Raw genomic sequence first — 20,912 nt, 5'->3', positions numbered from 1 at the left:
GATTAATGAAATGTGCACAGAAATCCCTCAAGGGCCGCAAGCCGAGAAGGACACTGAGCAAGCCTGCGCACAGAATAAAAAATGCACGCCCTGCGTATTCATGGAATTGTTTGTGCAAAGCAACCGTATCTGCAAATCGCAGCCGGAATGCCCCGGCACACCAACAGGCAAAGTATGAACAGCCAGGTCAGCAACCTGTATGCGCTCCCCTGGGCACGAATACATGCACCTTCAAGACAGTGCATGGAGTCACCCTCAAGCAGGCCTGCATCTCAGGGGGCTTGCACAGTGTCCCCCGTATCTGTATCCGGTACCCCCGACAATCGTATACAAAATCGTAACTCACTAATTACTCGGGATATCTGCGTGCAAACCCTTGTGAACCATTACTGCATGCCGCTAAACTGCGTATGCGCACCCCTAACTTACATCGTGTCTCCAACTGAGTACACGCAACCTGGAAACTCACATGCAACCCCACCTCCATGCTGCAAATCCTACGTGCAAGTGTACTTACGCCTGCCTTCGGGTGGCGGATGGTATGAAGGACTTGCGTGGCCATTTCCCAGCCGAGAGGTTGCATGATTGAATCCATGAATACAACTCGTGCCACACAATTGTGGGCGTACGAGGGACTGCCTGCGGGCCATCCCTCGGAACATCCTTTTTTGAGCAAGACTTCCCCATTTTTGGTGTCCCACCCCCTTCCCAGCCCTCTGCGCAAGCCTCGCCCATGCTCTGCCTGGAGTCTCATGCAACGGCCTTGACGGCTTGCAGAGACGTGCCAAGCCTGTGCGAACTCCACACAAGTCCAGGAAAAGTACCAAGTATTCGATTCCATGAATCGATGGACAGGTATTTGGGCACGGAACGGCACGCAATTACCCTATTTTCCGTGAAAGTTAGTCCATGAATCGGGCCATTAGTCCCTCTAAATCCTTGTGTCCCGCTTCTTTATGCATTAGCTCTGGAGCAATGCTGGAGTGCCCCACTTTAAGGGGGTGAAACACAGGTGGAATTTTAGCGAAATATAGGTAATGCAGACACACTATGGGGCGCCTTTCACAGCAGCATATAAGTTGCGTGTCAGATACCCAAAGGAGTGCACTGAATAGAAAAGCCTTCAGATCCTCCCTGGGCCTCAGAGGAACGGCTTGGAGTTTCCGAGAATCGAGTAGGTTATTCCAGAGCTGGTCCCTTCTTGGAGTTCCACACAGTTCTGTTCTTATGATAGGAATGTTGTTGCACCAGTCAATGAGAATTTGGTGCTCGAAGGTCTCTTCTCTGGGTAACGTGTATTTATGTACCTTGGTGTTTAATGTTTTCTCTTTGTTTCGCCTACTATTATTGGTGTGAACCATTTTGTATAGGTTTCACCAAACAGTTGTGCACTTACTTTGTGCCATGTCATGTCTATTACCCCCACAAATTCGCCCAGGTGTTGTTACTGCAGGTAACACAGGGCAGACCTGAATTATTGCTCACAATTTCTTTCAAAACCAGGCCTCCATTCCCTGGCATCCAGAAGTGGGCAAAGAGTTCCATGGACAGACAGTGAGACAAATGCGCCAGGGTGTAAATGGGGCTGTGAAGGAACCATGCTAGATGGGTAGTGGAAGCAAAGGAGCAGACCTACAGATTGGGTGGGGTCAGGTAGGGGGATGGGAAGATTGGATATGTCTACAGGCCATTAGGGACCCTCCTTCCTGCTTAAGCAGGTAACTTCTATGGGTGGAAACCTTGCGTACATACGCGCGTCCCTGTCGTCCATGATAGCAGGACACATCCGGTGCTACTATTGAAGTAATCAGAGCGCGATGGCTTTTAAGCGGAGGACACTCTGCATGGTCTGGCTGCTTACCCTACTAACCTTATGTCCTGCTGAGTGTGTCCTGCTATCCACCGGTCCTGGTGTTCAGGTGCCCTGTCAACAGCATGTCATGGTGACCAGGGGCCCTGCTGACAGTGCTTCTTGTTGATCACGTTGCCTGCTAACGAGGTTTCCTGCTGACCATGTGTTCTGTCAACCAGAGGTCCCGGTGACCAGGCACCTTGCTGATGTCGTGTCCTGTTGACCTGTCATCTCTCTTTCTCTACAGAGTGTGCTGATTTCATGGACCAAAGGCTTCCAGGTCTCAGGGGTGGAAGGAGAGGACGTGGTGAAGTTGCTACGGGACGCCATACACCGGCGAGGGGTAAGCTGCGTGATTGGCTAGATCAGGCCTAGCTGGACCTGAGGAAGGAGATTGCTTGGACCTGAGGAAGGAGATTGCTTGGGGTCAGGGTGATGGTAAGAGTGCCTGATGATGGGTTGGTGTGTCAAAGTCAGTACCTCTGAAGGTCACAAGTCAGCATGGGGTGTGTGTGTGTGTGTGCGTGAAGCCATTCTATTGACTTGGTTCACCATCATGGGTTAGTGTGTGGCATTTGATTAGTCTGCATGCTCCATGCTGGCTTGTGGCGGCTTGTGGCGGCATGGTGATTGAGAGGGTGAGGGCTCCACGTGGGGTCATTTTCCTTAGAACCTGCACGAGGCTGGATCGGGCCACATTGGAAGTTATGCATGGGCTGTTTTGCAGCCACTGGAGGGAGGAACCCCTCGGAGGTGCTTTCTACTGCACCTGTGCGTATTTTTGTCCACCATTGTACACATTCTTGTGCTTCACAATCTGTCACAACCCTTCACCGTGTACAAATACTCACCTATACCTTCTCCCAGTTGCACTAACAAATTCAGCACTAAGAACTTCTCGAATTCCCCATATTTAATTGACTACAATTCCACAATTCTACTTCTCAAGAAAATATATTTTTGTATTTTCTCGAATCCCAAATGAGTCTACATACAAATATTTCAACCCTGCCACTTAAACATGTGTAGCAATTCCTCTCTCCCTCCCTCTCTCTCCCCCTCCCTCCCTCCCTCCCTCACTTCCTCTCTGTTCCCCTCCCTCTCTTTCTCTCCCTCCCTCTCCCTCCCTCCCCCTCTCTCCCCCTACCCCCTCTCTCTCTCCCTCCCTCTCTCTCCCCTTCTGTCACTCTCTGTCTCAGCACGTCCTTTTTTTGTGCCAGCTCCCCTTTCGTTGTCTCTTTTCTTTGTTTCCCCTGCCTCCTCCTTCTCTCCAGGACTTGTATTTCTTCTCTCTCCTATGCTTCTCTCTTTCTTTCTTCATCTCTCAGCTCTCATCTACGTGTCAGTCTCTAAGTCTTTCTCCACGTGACCTCCTTTCATGTCATCCCTTTTACTCTCTTTTCATTCTCTCTCTTTTCTTCGACACACCTGCCTCTCTGACTTCTCCCTCTCCTGACGCCTTTGTCTCTTGATCTCTTTATCTCTCGTTCATATACTCACTCCCTCCCCACTTGCACCGCCTCTTAATTACCTTCTTCCATTAAGTCGTCTTTGTATCTCTCGCTTGCTGTTCTACCAATACCTTTTCATTGGCATTTTAAATGAAACAATACCATGGCAGAAATGACACCTATCCGTTGCCAAACACCCATGACCCCATCACATCCCATGCAAAAAATATGTACATAATAACAGCTTGCCATTATCCATTGCCACAGATGCAATGCCCACATATCCTGACCTCAATGACAGGAAACCTTCGTATTAAGGCATAAAGCCAATGAGTACCTGATTTCGGCATGTGCATATCCGCCCCGGCCACATATGTGCCGGAGGTCCCAGTTCCTGATAGCGACGGCACTGAAACATTTCAAAACACAACTGCCTAGGCATTCAAGGTGGCGTATCACCAGAGGGAAAGGACAGTGATTGTATGTGCGAGTTCCAGGCCAAGATATCGCCCTTAACCTCCTGTGCACCCCTATGTGCATTCCTTTGCCGTAGTTTAGTTTCAGCCATAGACCAAGTGTAAGATCAACCCACCATGATCCATGTCATGGCAATCCTGCGCTTCGGCAATATTCAGGCTATGTCAACCAATTTAATCACATGTTTAGTAGCTTTTAGGCGGGGTTACATACCCAGTCAACACGCTTCATGTGACCACGTAAACCTGGTGATTCCCACAGCCTCAATTTTCAGCCGGATAGCGTTCCAGAACTGTCGCGCCACCGGGCAGGAGTGAACCATATCCATCAAATCAGCCGCATCATCTAGGCCTCTGGGGCAGCGCGGGGATGTCGGCTGGGAGAAGCTAGATATCCCACAAGGGGTCATGGAAGTTCTTCAAAGGATATACAGGCGGATACGCTTGTGTCGAACATTCCTAGACACTCGCTGTACATATAGTACCGCGTTCTCTCACTTTGCTTCCTCAATACTATTACCAAAATCTTCCTCCCACCGAACTTTCACCTTGAGATACCCCTTATACAGGCCTGAGAGCAGGCACCCATACAGTCTAGATACACAGTGCCCACCATCAGCCAGGCCATGTAGCATAGTGAGTGCCCCGTCCACCTCTCGTGCGTCAGGTAAGCAGTGTCATTAGGATTTTGCCTCCTGCACCATCGAATGTACACCAAGAATTGTCTCAAGTGCACCCTGCGTTGTTCTCCCATTACCTATCGTTCTTCTCCATGCCCAACTTCCTAGCACTGCTCCATCCCTCTCCCAGCACCAGCTGTCTATGGGCCCACCTTACATGGGCCTTCCGCCATCTCTTGCCTCATTGGACCCACTGATCTCTTCTGCTCCCCTTCAGGATTATGACATTAATGTAATCGCCGTCGTGAACGACACTGTGGGCACCATGATGAGCTGCGGGTACAGTGACCACAGCTGCGAAGTTGGACTCATTGTGGGTGAGTAGCCTTTCACACTTTTTGGTGCCTGGATCCTGGGTGGGGGAACTGCTTCTGTGCCTGCGCTGGTGAAGAGTGGAAGGAAGTGGAAGGGAGTGGGAGTGAGTGGAGGGGAATCTCAGAAGCCGAAGTGCTTCATTACCACTGTTTGTTGCCTTTATCATTTATTTATTCTTATTTATCTGTTTCTCCTCTGCTTCGCACTTTCCACTTCTCCCCCTTCCATGCACTTTTCCCCTCCCCCCTCTCCCATGCACTTGCGCGTTCTCAATGTCTCTGGGCCTAGTAAGATCGCTGTTTTGTTCTCCCCTGTTCCCCTCCCTTGCCTTGTCGCGCTCTGAAACACTTGTGTACGAGCGCGATAGAAATGAAATATCAATGTCAATATCATGCTATCAAGACTGTGGACTATCCCATGGGGACATTCCCTGACCAGCAGGTGCTTCTGGATGCCTTTCAGTAGGACCTTCCTGGCAATCACCCACATCATTATAGGCCCTTTTGCGACATGTCTATGTATGACCACATTATCCAGCTCTTGTGAGTGTGAGCTTTCCGACGCACCTTCCGAATACAACCGAACACCATCATACACAAGCCCGCCCATCTGCCCATGCCCAGCATGGCACCCATCCACACCTGCACTCCCTGTGTTCTTTGTAGAAGATCAGCAAGTTCTGGGATACAGCCCCACTATCGACACATGCTGGCTGCCTTTCTACTGATCCTGGGTGCTAGGATCTCTGGGAACCTGGGGTCTTCCTGAGAGGAGGATGAGGAGAAAGACAGCTGGGGAAACTCTCTTGAGGCATTTCTAGAGCCTGAGGTTTCAGAACCCGGCTTCAGCAATCCCCTGTACCCACAGATGCATGAGGCCAGGCCCCCACCAGTCAAAGTCATTAGGTAGCCAGTAAATTGAGCTCACTTTTGGAAGGTGCCAGACCACCTCCATGGCCTTTTTACCCTAGTACATGGCTCTTCAACGAGTGACTCTTCTGATGTTTTGGACTATGACTCCCATGCGCCTTCACCATTCACTCTCTGGGCCACGGCAGATGGGAGTTTTAGTGCAAAGCATCTGGAGGGCAAAAGGTTGAAAACCCTGTGCTAGTTCTAGGAATGGTTCTGTCAGGGTTTGTTCACCTCCAGGGGGCGCTAGCAACGATATTATCCTTGGTGCTGAATTTGGGGCCCTCAGTAATAAGAATGGCAGACCTGGCGCTTTAAGAGATGCTTCTTAGCGCTACCACAAGATTTCCCTTATGAGAAAGATCTGACAGCGCACCTTCATTCCACCATAATCAAGAGGCTGCTTACACCAAAGGGGCAACATCCAGCGCTTGAAACAGGTCACCTGGTGATGAAGCAGAGGCTGGAATGTGTTCATGCCTCGCTCTGAGATCATCTTGGGGGTTGCTTGCATTGGGGGGTGGATGGTTGGTTGAGGGGTGGCTACTGGTGGTAACTAGCAGGTTTGCAGGCATTAGGAATAGATATCTAGCCCTGGGTTTTGGGTTTACATGTCAAAACTGCTCGGCATTGGGGTTTGCGCTGAAAACTGACGTGCAGGTGGGCAGCTTGGATCAAGGCACAGATATTGTTGGTTTGTTTATGATCCCAAAACGTCTGCTGTGATTTGTGGCTTTTGCTGTTGTGATCTGAGTTTATGTGTCCCCTGCCTGTGTCCTGCATGAGAGTTATGCCAGTGGTTAGAATGTTCCCTGTGTGCATGTTATGTGCCTGTCCCACCCCAGTTAGCTATCCCTGGGATGGGGGTGCTAGTGGTCCTGGTCTGTTTTATTTAGGATACATTGGCAATGAGTTTATCAGTATCTGTGTGAGAGCACTGGTGAGGGGGGGCAGCCATTGAGCAAGCTGGACCACTGCCCCCCATGCCCCCAATGCAACTACCCCATCCCAGAGCCATATTGCAGTGACCAGAGAACCTGTGTGTGCCTGGGTAAGCATCCCAGAGGTGGGTTGCACTGACTTGAGGTATCCTGACTGCCTGGCTGAGCACGCCAAGTGGAGTGAACCCTCTGGGTGTGCCCAAGAAGTTTAGCCGGCAGAATTGTAGGATTTTCCCCGAAGCGTGTGCTGCACAACATTACTAGATCACAAACATAGCGAGGAGCAGTGCCTGCAATTAGTAAGTTGCACTAAGGGAGGAAAGTCACACTAAGCGTTAAGCTTAACCAGGGTAACCACGGCACAGCTGAGCGAGCCATGGGTGAGGACCACTGTAAGGTTCTAGCTACGCTGAGCGGGGATGGCTCACCACAGGCCTGTAGGAGGTGGTTACTCCTAAGTTAGCATTGCTTCTTATTGAGCCATTACCACACACTTTCCTCTAGTGTTTGTGGTACTCTTGGTTCCCCAGTGCGACACTGACAGTGTAAATGCCTACCCACTCTTTAGGCTGTGGGGCTTTTCCATTTCATCAGGGATTTCATCAGGGATTGCATTTCCCAGGAGGTTGTGGGATGACTTATCACGCAGATCTCGCGGAGCTGAGATCTTGCGAGACTACGCGCGGTAAGCGCGCAACTGGCCGGAAACCTCGCAGAGTCGGAGCGAGGCACCAGGAGGACGATCCGGCCACAGCGCTCCTGCTTTAAGAGGGGAATCCGCTCCAGAACTAAAGTCTGCACCACAAGCAGATCCCTGTGCCTGCAGAGCGTAATTCCATGGCTGGAAGCAAGCCTCGTGGGAGCTCTAGCAGGCAGACGATGTAAATACCATCCACTGTATTATCAGTGCAGTGAAGCCAACTGCACCGCTGCAACAGGACTGAACTGTGAGTACTACTCCATGAACTCTGAGCACCTGCTCTCGCCTTTGTTCATGCAAGGTGGTAGAATAAACACCTCTGATCCAATCCAGTGTCCTGTGTTCATTGGGCCCACCACAGTGTGTTCTACTCAGCAAGTTTGATCGGTGCATGGCAAAGTCATCGGGAAGTGGGACAAGCGCTGCTGACATCTTTCGTCAGGATGCAATATTAGCAACCCAAAGCAAGACTGCACAACATGTTTGTGTTTTGATGGACCCTGCACACGTGGATGGTGAGGTGGTGCCGCACGGAATGTTGTTGTAAGTTACTTTTTACCCCAGGGAATGATTGGCCATGGGCATGGTCTTTTCATTCACTTAGACAGTAAAGGCCAAGACGCGAAGTGCTACATGTTGTCGCTGACCAACTGAACTTGGAGGTTGCAGAAGGTCATCGGTGAGACAGTAAAGTGTATCCTGCATTTTGTTTTGTGATATACAAAGCTCTGGAGGACCTCTCACCTAAACGGTTGAAGGACTATTGAGTACACTGGTCTTTAGGCAGTTTAGTGACTTAGAGCCTCATTACATGGAAGGCGGTAATGGTTAACGGTCACCGTTAATGGTAACGGTGACCGTTAACCATTACCGCCTTACTACGAGGTCCCTTAGCGGGTTGGTGCTTTAACGCCTGCTTTTTGCAGGCATTAAAAACCAACCCGCTAGGGATCTTGGTGCTAATTACGGCACCGCAAAATTGCGGTGCTGTAATTAGCTCCTTCCCCATTCCCATTATGCCCTATGGGGCAAAAATGGAAATGGGGAAGGGCCATGGAGAAAGGGGGAATTACCGCCCCGCCAACCTTGGAATAGGGCGGTAATTCCCCTTTCCGCCAAGGCGGTGCCAGTATTTTACCGGCATGGACCAAGGTGCTAATAGCACCCTGGATTACCGCCTTCTGTGTAATGAGGCCCTTAGTCTTGGTTAAACTGGTTAACTGAATCAGACGTACAATGTTGAGCCCTTGGAGTGTGTGGTCGTGGGTTGATCAGTAGGTTAAAGAGCACTTGCTCAGGCCTCATGTTATTATGCTGTCAGGTTATTATAATAACTTGTTATTTATATAGCGCTTTCATCCAAAGCACTTTATATAGAACACATTTACATACATTATTATTACCCAATACTCAATTAATTGACTTTGGAAGGATTAAAGACTGAATTGACCTTGAAAGGATTTGAACCTGTGAACTGCAGATCAAAGCAGAGAGTGTTCAACCCATTGAGATATCTTACCAGCGCTTAGAATAGTAGGTTAGCTATTGTTTGTGTTGTGCCCCTTACCCTCTGTCCTGAAGGCCGTTGCCTTGTGGTGCGATTAAGGGTTGGGGCCTTCGCTCAAGGTTGGGTGGCAAGCTGGGGCAAGTCAGGTTGTTGCTGAGACATGGGCAATGCTTGTGTTACTGTGTCTACTGAAATGTGTAGTTCAATTCGAGGCACGATGTTTCCATTTCAGGTTGTGCATTGATATTATCTGATATGAGGTGGTGATTTGTATGCTATGTAGCGCAGGTGGTGCTTCTGTCACCGTACCCCTTGAGGTGGCTGCACATGTGGTTGGGTGTTAGCCATGTACCACGTAGTTGGTGTGCCCGCGTATGCATAACTGCATCCTGGAGTTGTGGTCTATAGAGTATCGCCACGTAGCACTTAGGTGTGTGTGTAGTGCCCATATATTTGGCCGTGCCCAAAGGTCTTGACATTGTGTTGTGTGGGTGATACTTTCTCTGAGGCGTAGACAGGGTAAAACCTGAGTGGGCATGGCCCACCCAAATTCTGTAAATGCCCCCTCAGCCGCGCGGTGTGGGCATTTACAGATGTTACTGTCACTGCAGTGGGCCCAACTACCTTAGGTTCAGGCCCCACTTGTTAGACACTCCTGGCTACGCCATCAGTCTGTCCTAGCGTTGCGAGGTGTGGTGGACCGGTATCCCTACATATTATCCCCACCAAAAATATTGCCGTATATATGGTTGTCTGGAACGCCATAGGTGATATTTTTGGCAGGGATCATTTGTGGGAGCGGGGGTTGCAGGGGTGTCCCCCGCACATTGAAAAATAATGCAGGGGTTGTGGGGTTGTGGGGTTGTCCCCCGCAGGGTCCATGCCTCAATATCGCCGCATAAATATGGCGATATTTTTGTATTGCGATATTTTTGCGGGGATATTAACACATGGAACCGGTGGACAGCCATGAGTCTCTTTTGACCTCAGTTTGTATACTGGGTACGGGCCAGATTTTCTCCTCATTGTGAGACTTTGCTTCTGTTTTCTGTGGGTATGGGATGGTTGGATGGGAGACAAGTTTTGAACCAAGATTGTGTGCATGTGATGCGCATGTGCGAGCAGTGCTGTGGCTGTGAGACTAGGAGCGTTGAGTGCTGATGGCGTGCCCTCTCAGATGGGGCTCTGTAGCCTCCGCTATGCCTTCTGGGACTTTATGGTGAGTCTCTTCGAATGATACAAGTTCAGCATCGGTGGAGCTGCACTCTGTGGTCTTATTCTTCTTCTCTTGCATGCTTATCGTCCTTCCACGCAACGGCGTGTTCCGAGTGTCTGTTGTCTGGATCACCTGTATGCCTGAAATGTTTCATTCCTATCTGTTTGCAACCTTTGTGAGCAGTCTCCTGGGCTGCGTGTGACGAATCAACTTCCGGGGCACCAGTGGTCCAGGGATGAATATCGGTTTCTAAACAATCAATCACCCTCACACCTCTAGGACAACAGAAGGGTTTATAGTCATTCCATCAAATTCTTACCATCGACAGACCATTCCATCGAAATAAATGCATTGAAAAAAAGCATTATTTTTTATTTTTATTTTAAATTTTTTTTAATGGGGGTCCCCCAAACCTCATTTTTTACCCTTTAAAACCTATTCAAATTTAACTGAACACTTTACCTTCAAAAAACATGCATTCAATGCTTTTTTAATGCAATTCTTTAGATGGAAAGGCATTTAATGGTATTACATTCGATGAAATGACCAGATACCCACCAGAAGGGATCTGAACAGATTGGAAATACAAGTGAATTATAAACCTCTTCTTCCAATTTTGGTAACATTGACAGAACGGCAGGCTTATCTCTGCAAGGTCGTGGATCACTAGTTAGTTGCAACAGAGCGAAAATACAATTATTAACCAATGATGAAAGGCACTGTCCAATCAAGGTTGTATACAAATATCTACTTTATTATTAACACAACAGACAGTTCTAGCACACTACACAATAAAACACACCCTGCAAAAGGAATACAGAGGTCAGACAGTTTCAAAGAAGGAAAAGGGATGCACTCTGGATACTGACAGGAGCTTAGTCAGTATAATAATGGATCGCAATAGTTCAAGGATACTTGGTTTCAACACAAAGGGGGCAATGGGTTGTAAAATGTCACTAGGGGCCTATTGAGAAGGACCAGGGGGACAGAACCACAATGTACCTTGTTCTGTAGATGACCTTGGTGCTCGACAGGGTCAGGTCGGTTTCAGGGCACTTTGCAGCTTCTGCAACAGAGTTGAAAATGGGAGGCAGCTGCGGGTATCAGGCGGCAGGCAGGTCGGCGAGCGAGGGTGGATGGACAGCTGCAGGCTGGCCTACACAGAAAGCTCTGGGTCAGGAAATGTCTCAGTGCTGGTCGGCGGTTCTGAAGCACTGGTCGAGGTGTCTCGGACAGGGATAGTGACCGCAGTGTAACACCAGTCAGTGGTGCAGTCGTTTGCAGCTTGAGAGGTTTGACTGGCTCAAAAAATGTCTTTAAGGTGAACGTTGGTAGATGCTTGTTGATGCACTCCTCCTAGCTTCTTCACTGGGCTCATGTTGTCCTTTAAGGCGGATGGCTCAAAGCTGAGGAGGGTGTTGCAGACAGCTGCCATGTCCTTGGTTTGCTTCAGAGATTCTCTGGCACTTCCTGCCTTGCTGCAGAGCCTAGCAGGACACACTGTGTGCTGGCTGGGTACCGGTATCAGTTCTGGAGCTGCTTGGAACGTCTTCTGGATTCAGTATTTCCCTCTGCTCGCTGGGAGATGTTTAGGGGAGGGATCTTTCATCCCTCTTGCAGGTCCTGGCTTTCCTTCACTGGTGGAAGATGTAAGGCAGACTGTAACATCAGCCAGGTTCCAATGATGAGTTCTTTTTGGTACTCCTTGCAAGGGCTTCAGATGATCTGCTCAAAAGAGGGTCTCAACCCTCTTTTAAAGCCACATGAACAACAAGGATTGGTGTAGGCTAAGCCTACCTTAATGAACCAATCCTGGGTCCTCACCAGCAATCTCCTATATGCATGGGGTCATAACCAGAGGCTTTATAACGGAAAAGGTAAAGGGGTGAAAATGTGTATTACTAAGTCCCACCCATCTTCCTGTCTGTTGTGGATCAAAGGGTCTCTGTGGTCAATGTAGCTCTCTGTGGTTCCTGGTTAAAGCGGCAGGTCTCCCTTGAAGCTCCGATGAGACCAGACTCCCTGGTGCCGTCAATCCACATACTCGTACCTTCTGAATGTGGTCCCCCTGTGGGGATGACTACTGTAATACACACAGTCCCAGACATGACATTTCACTGTCAAAGTGATACTGAGGCCGGGAGCTGGCTTCAGGTTGACACACTGCATCTGAAAGGTTGTTGGGGTTTCCTGTCTCCTTTGTTAGCCTGTGCAGCCAGGCCCCATGTGGGCCTGCTTGAAGTACGTTAATTAGGTTAATCACTGCCACCATCTACAGAGCTCAACAAAAGGAGAGGGTGCATCCATGGAGCCTTTGTTAGTTAATTAAGCTGTCCATGGCTGGAGGAAGGTTTTGCCCTCCTCCTTCTGTGATGACATAGAGTACTCTTGACTGCCATATCCCAACCAAATATGACAGGGGGGCCTGCGCCTTTAGACTGTGTCCACCCAGAGTGCACAGGTCTATGTCTATGTCGTACGGTGAGCGTAGGAAAATGTCTGCAGATTTTGCTACACATTTTCTTGAGTTTGATCTATGATCATTTAATTTCATTGAATTTTTTTTTAAAAGCCCAGGCGAGTGCACCCTCACCGGGCGGGTGGTCGAATTCCTAGCAAGGGCCCCACACTGATGGGGACCCCACAGGCAGGAGCTGCCCTTGCATAACTACTTTTGAGGACAACTAAAGCGAAGTGTGTTGTGCCTACTTTCTGTCTCAATGTCTTTCTTTCTCCTCCCAACAACCTGCAAAGCCTTGCTGGCTCCACATCAACCCCCTGCAGCATCCTGGAGGTACCTTTCAATGCCCTTCTGAAAACAAAGAAACGTTACACAGAAGTCCTTTTTGGGATGTCGGAGGAATCCATTTGTTCTCCAAGAAAGTGTATTAGTACCCGGCAAGGGATGTGTGGCAGACTCCAAGACAATCAGGAGGCTCGGAGCGGGGGCATTACCATACGGTAATCCCGCCGCTCCGATCCTCCTCAGTGCGGAAGGGTGCCATCTTCACCGCCGGGTTACCAGGTAAGTGCTCCCCTTTGCCCCACGCCTCCCTCTCCCCTCCTCCTTTTTCCACAGTTTGTGCACCCTCCCACCCTCATCCCACTTACCTTCTTTTTCATTTTCATTCCCCTGCGCCAGGAAGACTACTGTTCCCTGCGCATCCCGCTTCGCGGCTTGCCACATTGGAAAGTTAGAAGGGACTTCTTAGACCCTTCTCACCCGATCCATGGCAGCCATCTTTTATTTTTGTAAGTTGTGAAACTTTAAAAAAAAAATATTAGTCCAAGGGACCGGGGTACTAATAGCAATAAACCCCTTGCAGTGGAGGGAGGGGCATGACCGCTTCAGGTAATGTCCCTAGGCGTACGTTAAGGCCCTCGCTTCGCTTGGGCCTGTAACTCTATCCCCAGGGCCGTACCAGAAGTGGTAATGCCCTCCCAGCTCTGGGTTTATTGCTTAAATAGAATTTCAAACTTGAATAATAACAGTCTGCATGCCAGTAGCAAGCCAGGAGTACAGATGATATCACAATGCTTGTTTTGAGGGATGTCTTTAAGTCACTAAAAAGCGCAGTTGTAAAAGTGAAGGCTTGCATCACTTTCCCCACCATATCTGTAAAAATATAACACCATACTCTTTGCTTATGTGCTTCTAGAATGATTTGTATGTTTGCCTATTTGGTTTAGTATGTGATTTATGTACTTTTCAAGTAACTCTAAACAGTATTTTCAGCACTTGAAACCTAAACATTACCCCATATGTGTACCAGGCATAGCTGATAAGATATGGGGTCAAGTGTCAAAATCGTAGTCAGGATTATAACCCTGGCTCCACTATTTAACGAAAGTGCGTGATCTTGGGAAACTCATTCCATCGCACTGTGTCTTATCTGCCACAAAATGGGATGCCCTCAAAGTTAACTATTTTACCAGTGTACACTATTAAACTTCTCATGTTTAAATAGACAGTACTAGCTCCCAATATATAACAATCACAGTGGCCCTCATTACGACCCTGGCGGAGTGGGTTTACGCCAGCGTTATTCGCGGCGGACCCGTCCGCCCTACTACGAGTTCCCGTAGCGCCATGGAACGTTTTCCGCCTGGTTTTTCCGGGCGGAGAAATCCATGGCGCTACGGGACCTTGATGTTAATTACGCCACCGTATTTTGCGGTGGCGCAATTAACGCCTTCCCCACTCCCATTATACCCTATGGGGCAAAAATGGGAATGGGGAAGGGTAAAATGGGGAATGGGGATTTACCGCCCCGCCAAGGTCGGCATGGGGCGGAAAATCCGCCAACCTCCATGGCGCTATCGGCAGCTTTCCGCCGTGCTCCGCGGTGCTTTTAGCACCGCGATTTCCGCCAGGGTCGTAATGAGGGCCAGTGTGTATTCTTAGCTTACACAGAACAAAGGTATTTGTATACATGCAAACTCCTAACATTTACTCTTGCTAATTTAACCTCCCCTGATGTCCTCAAGTATAAAAGATTCATGTAACTTCCACTGATGTCAAATACGCAAATTAGGGTGCCCCGTACCTCTTTTACCAAACATGCTCTCGCTATCCCTAGAACCTGCCCTGCCACTGACCCGTTGCTCTGCTGTCCACATCAGGAGCAGAGAAAGGCCATTTATGTTGACCTTAAAGATCAGGGCGGCTTCTCCATTTTGATGATAACCCTCCGTAATCCTAACTGAGCTTTAAGATGCTTCCTTCCAGGCAGAGAGAAGCATAATTTGGTGTGTCTCTCACAAGCCACGACCCGACCGTGACCTCGGATCACCTCATGGCTCCTGGGCCTGGCTCCTGCTCTGTTTGTGAGCACTGCTGACGGTTGCTACCCTCAGCACAACTGCTATAGCCAGTGTGACTCTAGATGGAGGACAAAAATGTGGCCTGATACCGAAGTATGCGGGAAGGAAGGGAAGACTTGTCCTTTCCCCTTTGTAGATTTGTGAGGAATTCGACCATCCGCACGGTGGGTGTGCGCTCGGCTGGGTTTTTTTAAATTTGAAAAGAAATTGAATGATGGCAGATTAACCTCAGGAAAATGTGTGGGGCTAATCAGGACGTCATTTCACCAAAATGCCAGGGGTAGCGGAATTGACATCACATGACCCTTGACCCCCTGATGACATCACAGGAAGTGATGTCATTTGACCCCACCCCAAAGTGATATCGCGGGAAGCGATGTAACACGACCTTTCACCCATTGACAAAACAGGAAGTGGCATCACATAGCATTGTACAGTACGAAAAATATGGTTACGATATCACTATAATGTGATGCACATTTCATACAAGAATGGATCGCCATATGTATCATTAAGATCAGTGTGTATAGGCCCATATTACCAAATCACTGTGAATGCAAGCAGACGTCCATGACCAAAGGATAATGATGTGTTATTATATAGCACTTACGCTTAAGCGCTTTATATAGAAAAAATAAACATCCAATATCACCCAACCTGTGTTGGTACTCATTTATCGACCTCAGAAGGATGAAAGGCTGAGTTGAGGCGTTTAAGAACAGACTAAATCAGTGACTCACCCCCTGTAGTGGGCCTGAAATAAACCTTTAATGAGTCTAGCAATTATTGTATAGAATTTCAGAAAGACACATTGGGCCTCATTACGAGTCCGGCGGTAACCGTGCTGGAAATTCTGGCAGGTTATCACCGGACTCGTGTTACCATTCCGCCTCCGTGATTGCCGGAATCACCTGGGCATTACAACCCCGGTGACCCGGTAATTCCGGAGGTGGAATTCTGTTAATCCCCATTCCCATGTAGTCCAATAGGACCAATAGGAGTCCAATAGGACTCCATGGGAATGGGGAAGTGGAAACACCGGCACCATGCTGTAATGGTGCCGGTGTTTCCATGTCCGCTAGCAGGCTGGTGATGTTAAACCCGATAGGTCAGACCTGGCGGGAGTGACACCTCCCGCCTGCAGGACTCTTAATTAGCCGTACGGAAATAACGGTGGTGGCGGATTTACCACCACCGTTCTTTCCAGACCGGCTGACTCATAATGAGGCCCATTATTTGGTATTCCTATTCTTTCTTATTTAGGGTCAGTGCTGAAAGTTTTAGAATTGTGGCACTCCTGTTCTGTTCTTATTTTTCTTCTTTTTTTAAGGGGCCTGAACAAGAAAGCCAGCCACTCCAGAAGTAAGGAGTCCCATGGTGCTGGCCACAGTCCAGGAGCTTGCATTAAAAATATTTATAAAAACAAATCACTTATTTTTTTTTTTAGAGGTCGCAAGGGAGACCACAGAGGTCGCAAGGGAGACCTCAGAGGTTGCAATTGCGACCTGTGGTGACCCCTAAATGACGTCCCTGGGGCTAATCCGCAAATATTTTACTATGCTCGAGATACACATAGACTCCTGTACTCTGGGTGGTGTAAGAAAGGCATGGCATCAAAAAGTAAGACTGACACAAGTGATCACAGTTCAAGGGTGTTTATTGAACTTCAACTGGGTTTGAAAAATGACTATCTAATCCTAAATCTAAAGATGGGTGCAAGCCACAACCATCAAATAATAATAACGCAGTCCTAGTCAAATCTGTCAAAATAAAAGGGCCTAGACTAATAAACCTATTGCCAATCCTTCTAAATACAAATAGTGTGGGAAACAATGTTGTGCAAAAGAAAAGTGTTCACAAAATGATATGTCAGGATATTCGAGTTGCTGGATACCCTTCCCCATGTTTTCAGCACTGGACAAGGTGGCACACTCAAGCGTAGCACACTCTCTGGCTTCTCTAGCACAAGGATGCAAGTCACAAATTCAACATCATGGTCTTCTATGCCAAAGTCTCTTTGCCATTCAAAGTCTCTTATTTCAGAGGGCCTGATGTGACAGAAAAAATCATTAAAGTTCCTTTTTTCTCAGAATGTTCACTTATGCAACTTCTTGGGTGATTTACTGTTCAACCCGGGTCCTCCCCCGCTGGGCTCAGACCCACTTTTACACCAGAACCTTCAATTGTTCTCCCTCTGCCGGACTTGGGCCAGATTCATGTACTTTTCTAAACTTTCTCTATTTCATCAAAATCGAACACTTTCCATTGTGCGCTGGGTTTTGCTTGACCCGTCGCAGGACCACTTTGATTTACATGTATTCTTTCTCTTTCAATTGCTCTCCTTCCACTGGGCTCGGACCAGATGTATCTACTTTCGTCACTTCTCAGCTGGATACCTTACAGAGACATTCGATTGAGCACCTACTCAGTGCCGGACCACTCTGTCAAAGGTATTGTAGCTTGCTTTAAAGTTCATTCAATCATCAACAGTTCAACTTCACTTTCGTCTCTTATCACACGTGGTATAAAAATGTTTGTTCCAGTGTTCGCCATACAATGTTGCTGCTTGCAACCTTGGCTTCAACACAGACCGGTCTTGTATCTGTCTCCCCAACTCACTGTTTGTGTTGATTTCACTGAAACGTCTTTGTTCTTAGAGCCAACAACGGTACCATGGCGGCTGCTGCTTCTCCCCTCCTTGATTAGTGAGGCAGGAGGGCCCCGGGCATCTTTGACAGACAATGCATGATTCTGCAGCCTGGTTTCCTGGTCTTACGTTTTCTATTCTCGTGGTCTCGGGAAAGTAACGGTTTCTTGTCGAAAATGTCAAGGGAATTTCCCTTCTTGTGATCCCCTTCGGTTTTGCCATCTTTTCACTCTGGCTCAGTTGCAGCCTCGAAACTGCTGGTTCCTTGTGTGCTTTGCCTCACTCAGAGTGTGCTCTCGTGCTGCGCCTTTTATCCATGTGGGGAAGTGTAATGCACGTCAGGTGTGTGTGTGATGGTCAGTAATTGCCTGACCTCGCATGACATTTTTATTGGGACACGTCAGGTAAACTTCGGACAAAAAAGGTAAGCAAGGATGGGAAGGACAAAGGTCTGACCCAATCCTCTTCAAAGTCAGGTCACCAAAAGAATGAAGGGAAATCCCATAACTTTATTTCAGCTGTACACCCTGAAAAGAAGAGCGCAGGCACCCCTAACACTGGGACTCCTATGTTCTCACCACCCAAAGGTTGTTTCAGGTGTAAGGAACTGGGCCATAGGAAAGGGGATCCTGTTTGCAAGGGCTTTCCCAAGCAAGCCATAGTGAATGTTGGACTTGTGTAAGAGGTCATCATTAGTGTGGGCCTCCTAGAGGAGGACTTCCCAATAGGCCAAGGAGTGGCCGAATGTGGGAACGGTACCAGAAGAGATCCCAGTTCCCAATAATACTCAATTCTATCTAGAACATTTGTATATCAATGGACACACAGCTCCTGCAGTCCGAGACCCTGCCGCTAGTCTCACTGCACTGCTGTCAACCGAAGTGGGTACTGCCAGGCTACTATATCTATGTGCCTCATTGTAGCATCTGTGGGTTTGACAGAAAGAGTAAATGCCCCTTGGCGATAGTGGAGTTCAGTTGGCGAGGTGAAACGACCCAGCGCTATGTAGCAGTGAAAGGCTCCATGCCTGTCCCATGTCTGTTGAGTAATGATCTTCTTGCTCCTGAGATAGTCACGGCGGCTATGAGATTGAAGGTTCAAGGAGACACCAGATTGAAGACTCTCAGAGCCTTAGGGCCTGGAGGGCTTCCAGGGGGCTTGTTGGAGGGACCAGTGTGACCAGTAGGCCCTTGTCCAGTTCCACAGACAGCAGACTCGCCTACTCCTGTGGGAGAGGGGCCAGTAGCCACTGAGGACCCAAATTTGGCTCAGTGACTTCAGAGTTGCCTGGCACAGCGCAGGAGTCTGATGTGGAGGACCAGTGGAGCTCAGATCTGAAGGGCTGGCCCAAGATGGATGAGTTGGCATCAGCTGGGGGCCCAGATCAGACAGACCTCTTTAAAGCCTAGAAAGAGTGTCCCACTATGGCGGGCCTGCAAAAGCAGATGGAAGAGCAGGCTAAGGGTGAGGCCCCTGGACTTTTCAAAGTGTACTGGGAGGATAGACTCCTGTGCAGTGAGCCAAAAGACTCTGAGGGCGAGGGCACCAGAAGGTTGATGATTTCTCAGTGCCACAGAAAGTTCCTTTTTGATTTGGCTCACCAGATTCCTTTAGCGGGTCACTTGGGAGTGACAAGTAAGACATCGCACCGGTTGTCGGTGCACTTTTACTGACTGCAGTTTGGCGTACAGGTTAAGGAATATGTCCGGTCCTACCCGACTTGATTCCACTACACATGGTTGGGTGGCTTTTCGAGAGAATAAGCATGGATATTGTGGGTCCTTCAGATCCTCAAACCAGCTCAGGGAAAGTTCAGATCTTGATGGTGGTAGACCATGTCACAAAATACCCTGAGGCTGTCCTTCTGAGGAGCAAGAAAGCCTCCATGGTTGCAAAGGCTCTGATTAGGATAGTCTCCCATGCTGGATTCCCCATGGAAGTCGTTTCTGACAGAGGAACACTGTCAGGAACGTTGTCTTGCGCGGAGGTAGCACGTACACCTGCCTCCCCGTTGGGTCTTGGCGCCTGGGATATGCAGCACTCAGGCATCCGCGACCCGCCGGGGAAAGAGGGTTAGGGTCCGCTGGTTTGGATGGGTAGGGGGAATTAGGTAAACCGGGTTGAGGGAAAGGGAGAGGTTTTGGATAGGGATGGGGTAGTTCAGGGAAAAAATACGTTCAGCCCTCCGGGGTCTTCCGTGGGCTCTCTGGTACTGCCAGACTCATGCACCTTAGCACTTTCTTGTGCTTACCAATTCCAACACCCAGATTATTTCTCTTGGCTTGGATGCATTAGGCAATACCACATCACATTTCCCAGATAGCTCCTCTGGTTTCAGATTCATAGATTCATAGGTTATACCGTAGCACACACAGACAGGAAAATGCCCCCCAAAACATTAACACGAGAGCAATACAATCACACAAAGGTTAAGACACTTAGCTTCAAGAAGTACGGGCTTCTGTCATGGATCGATCACTCCAATGTTCTTTAACGAGGCCGTGTAGTCGGCGATCTGCCACTACAAGAAATAAAACACCTGTGAGTTTGGTGCGTAACTGCGTAAGACATTCACGAACTCAACCAGCTCGAGTGATGCGGGAGTCTACATGCAGCTTGCTGTTCAAAGTATCAAGGGTTAATGGTGCCGGTTCACAACAACATAGAATCCAGCATGCAACTCTGCCAAGCAAGGGTTAATGACATCGGGTGCCCCGGTACACCACTACATTGGAGTCCGGCATGCAAGTCTGCCAACCAAGGGTTAATGGTGCCGGTGCCGGAGCCCAATCCGCGGTGTTTCACCCCGGAGTCGGAGCGGTTGAGTAGCACAAAAAACTCCCCACACGCCCACGCTCCCAACCAATGAATTATTCGAGTGAAAGCACTTATCTCTAGCGAGCAGCGGGGCCTGCAGTGTTCACAGGCGGGGAATGGCCCCGCTGACAGCAGCCTGCAGGAGCCCGCGGAGACACGTCTTCTCTGCCGGAGACTCTGTAGCGCAAGCGTAGATCCACGTGGGTTCTGCGCGCATGCGCGATTGGACGGGCGTGGTCCCTAAGCTTCCCAGAGGCTCGCGGTTGCGCGGGGCCTCTGGGAAATGTAGTCTTCTGTTCTTTTTTCCAGCGTTTGAGGACTTCATGCCAGAAGGGCTGGTCCCAAGTCTTGTGCCTGCACTTTGGACACAGGAGGGCCCTAAAATAAAGACATTTGTTACTGCTAGGCAGTCTGGCAACAGTATATGCCCCAGCTACTCGTACAGGAGTAGGATTCTTGACAGTACTCCCCCTCCCAACAGGTCCCGGTTTGGTAGGGTTGTTGACATGAAACCGTCGGACCAAACGAGAGGCATGAACATTGGTCGCTGGCTCCCAAGATCGTTCCTCGGGTCC

At 48.9% G+C, this 20,912-nt stretch overlaps 1 protein-coding gene across 2 annotated transcripts in view; it reads left to right on the top strand.

Moving 5' to 3' along the window:
• The window catches only part of HK3 (hexokinase 3), a 418,595-nt gene that overhangs the window by 240,157 nt on the left and 157,526 nt on the right, over positions 1 to 20,912 (top strand). For both annotated transcript variants that reach the window (XM_069651486.1, XM_069651485.1), the window contains 2 exons: positions 2,100 to 2,195; positions 4,677 to 4,776. In XM_069651486.1, the coding sequence (XP_069507587.1) occupies positions 2,100 to 2,195; positions 4,677 to 4,776 (196 nt within the window). The remainder of the gene's footprint in view (positions 1 to 2,099; positions 2,196 to 4,676; positions 4,777 to 20,912) is intronic.

This window comes from Ambystoma mexicanum, chromosome 3p, assembly GCF_040938575.1.
Source record: "Ambystoma mexicanum isolate Mex_15411 chromosome 3p, UKY_AmexF1_1, whole genome shotgun sequence".
NCBI classification, from domain to species: Eukaryota; Metazoa; Chordata; class Amphibia; order Caudata; family Ambystomatidae; genus Ambystoma; species Ambystoma mexicanum.
Note: the sequence above shows the minus strand (reverse complement) of the source record. Positions and strands in the feature narration are given on the sequence as shown.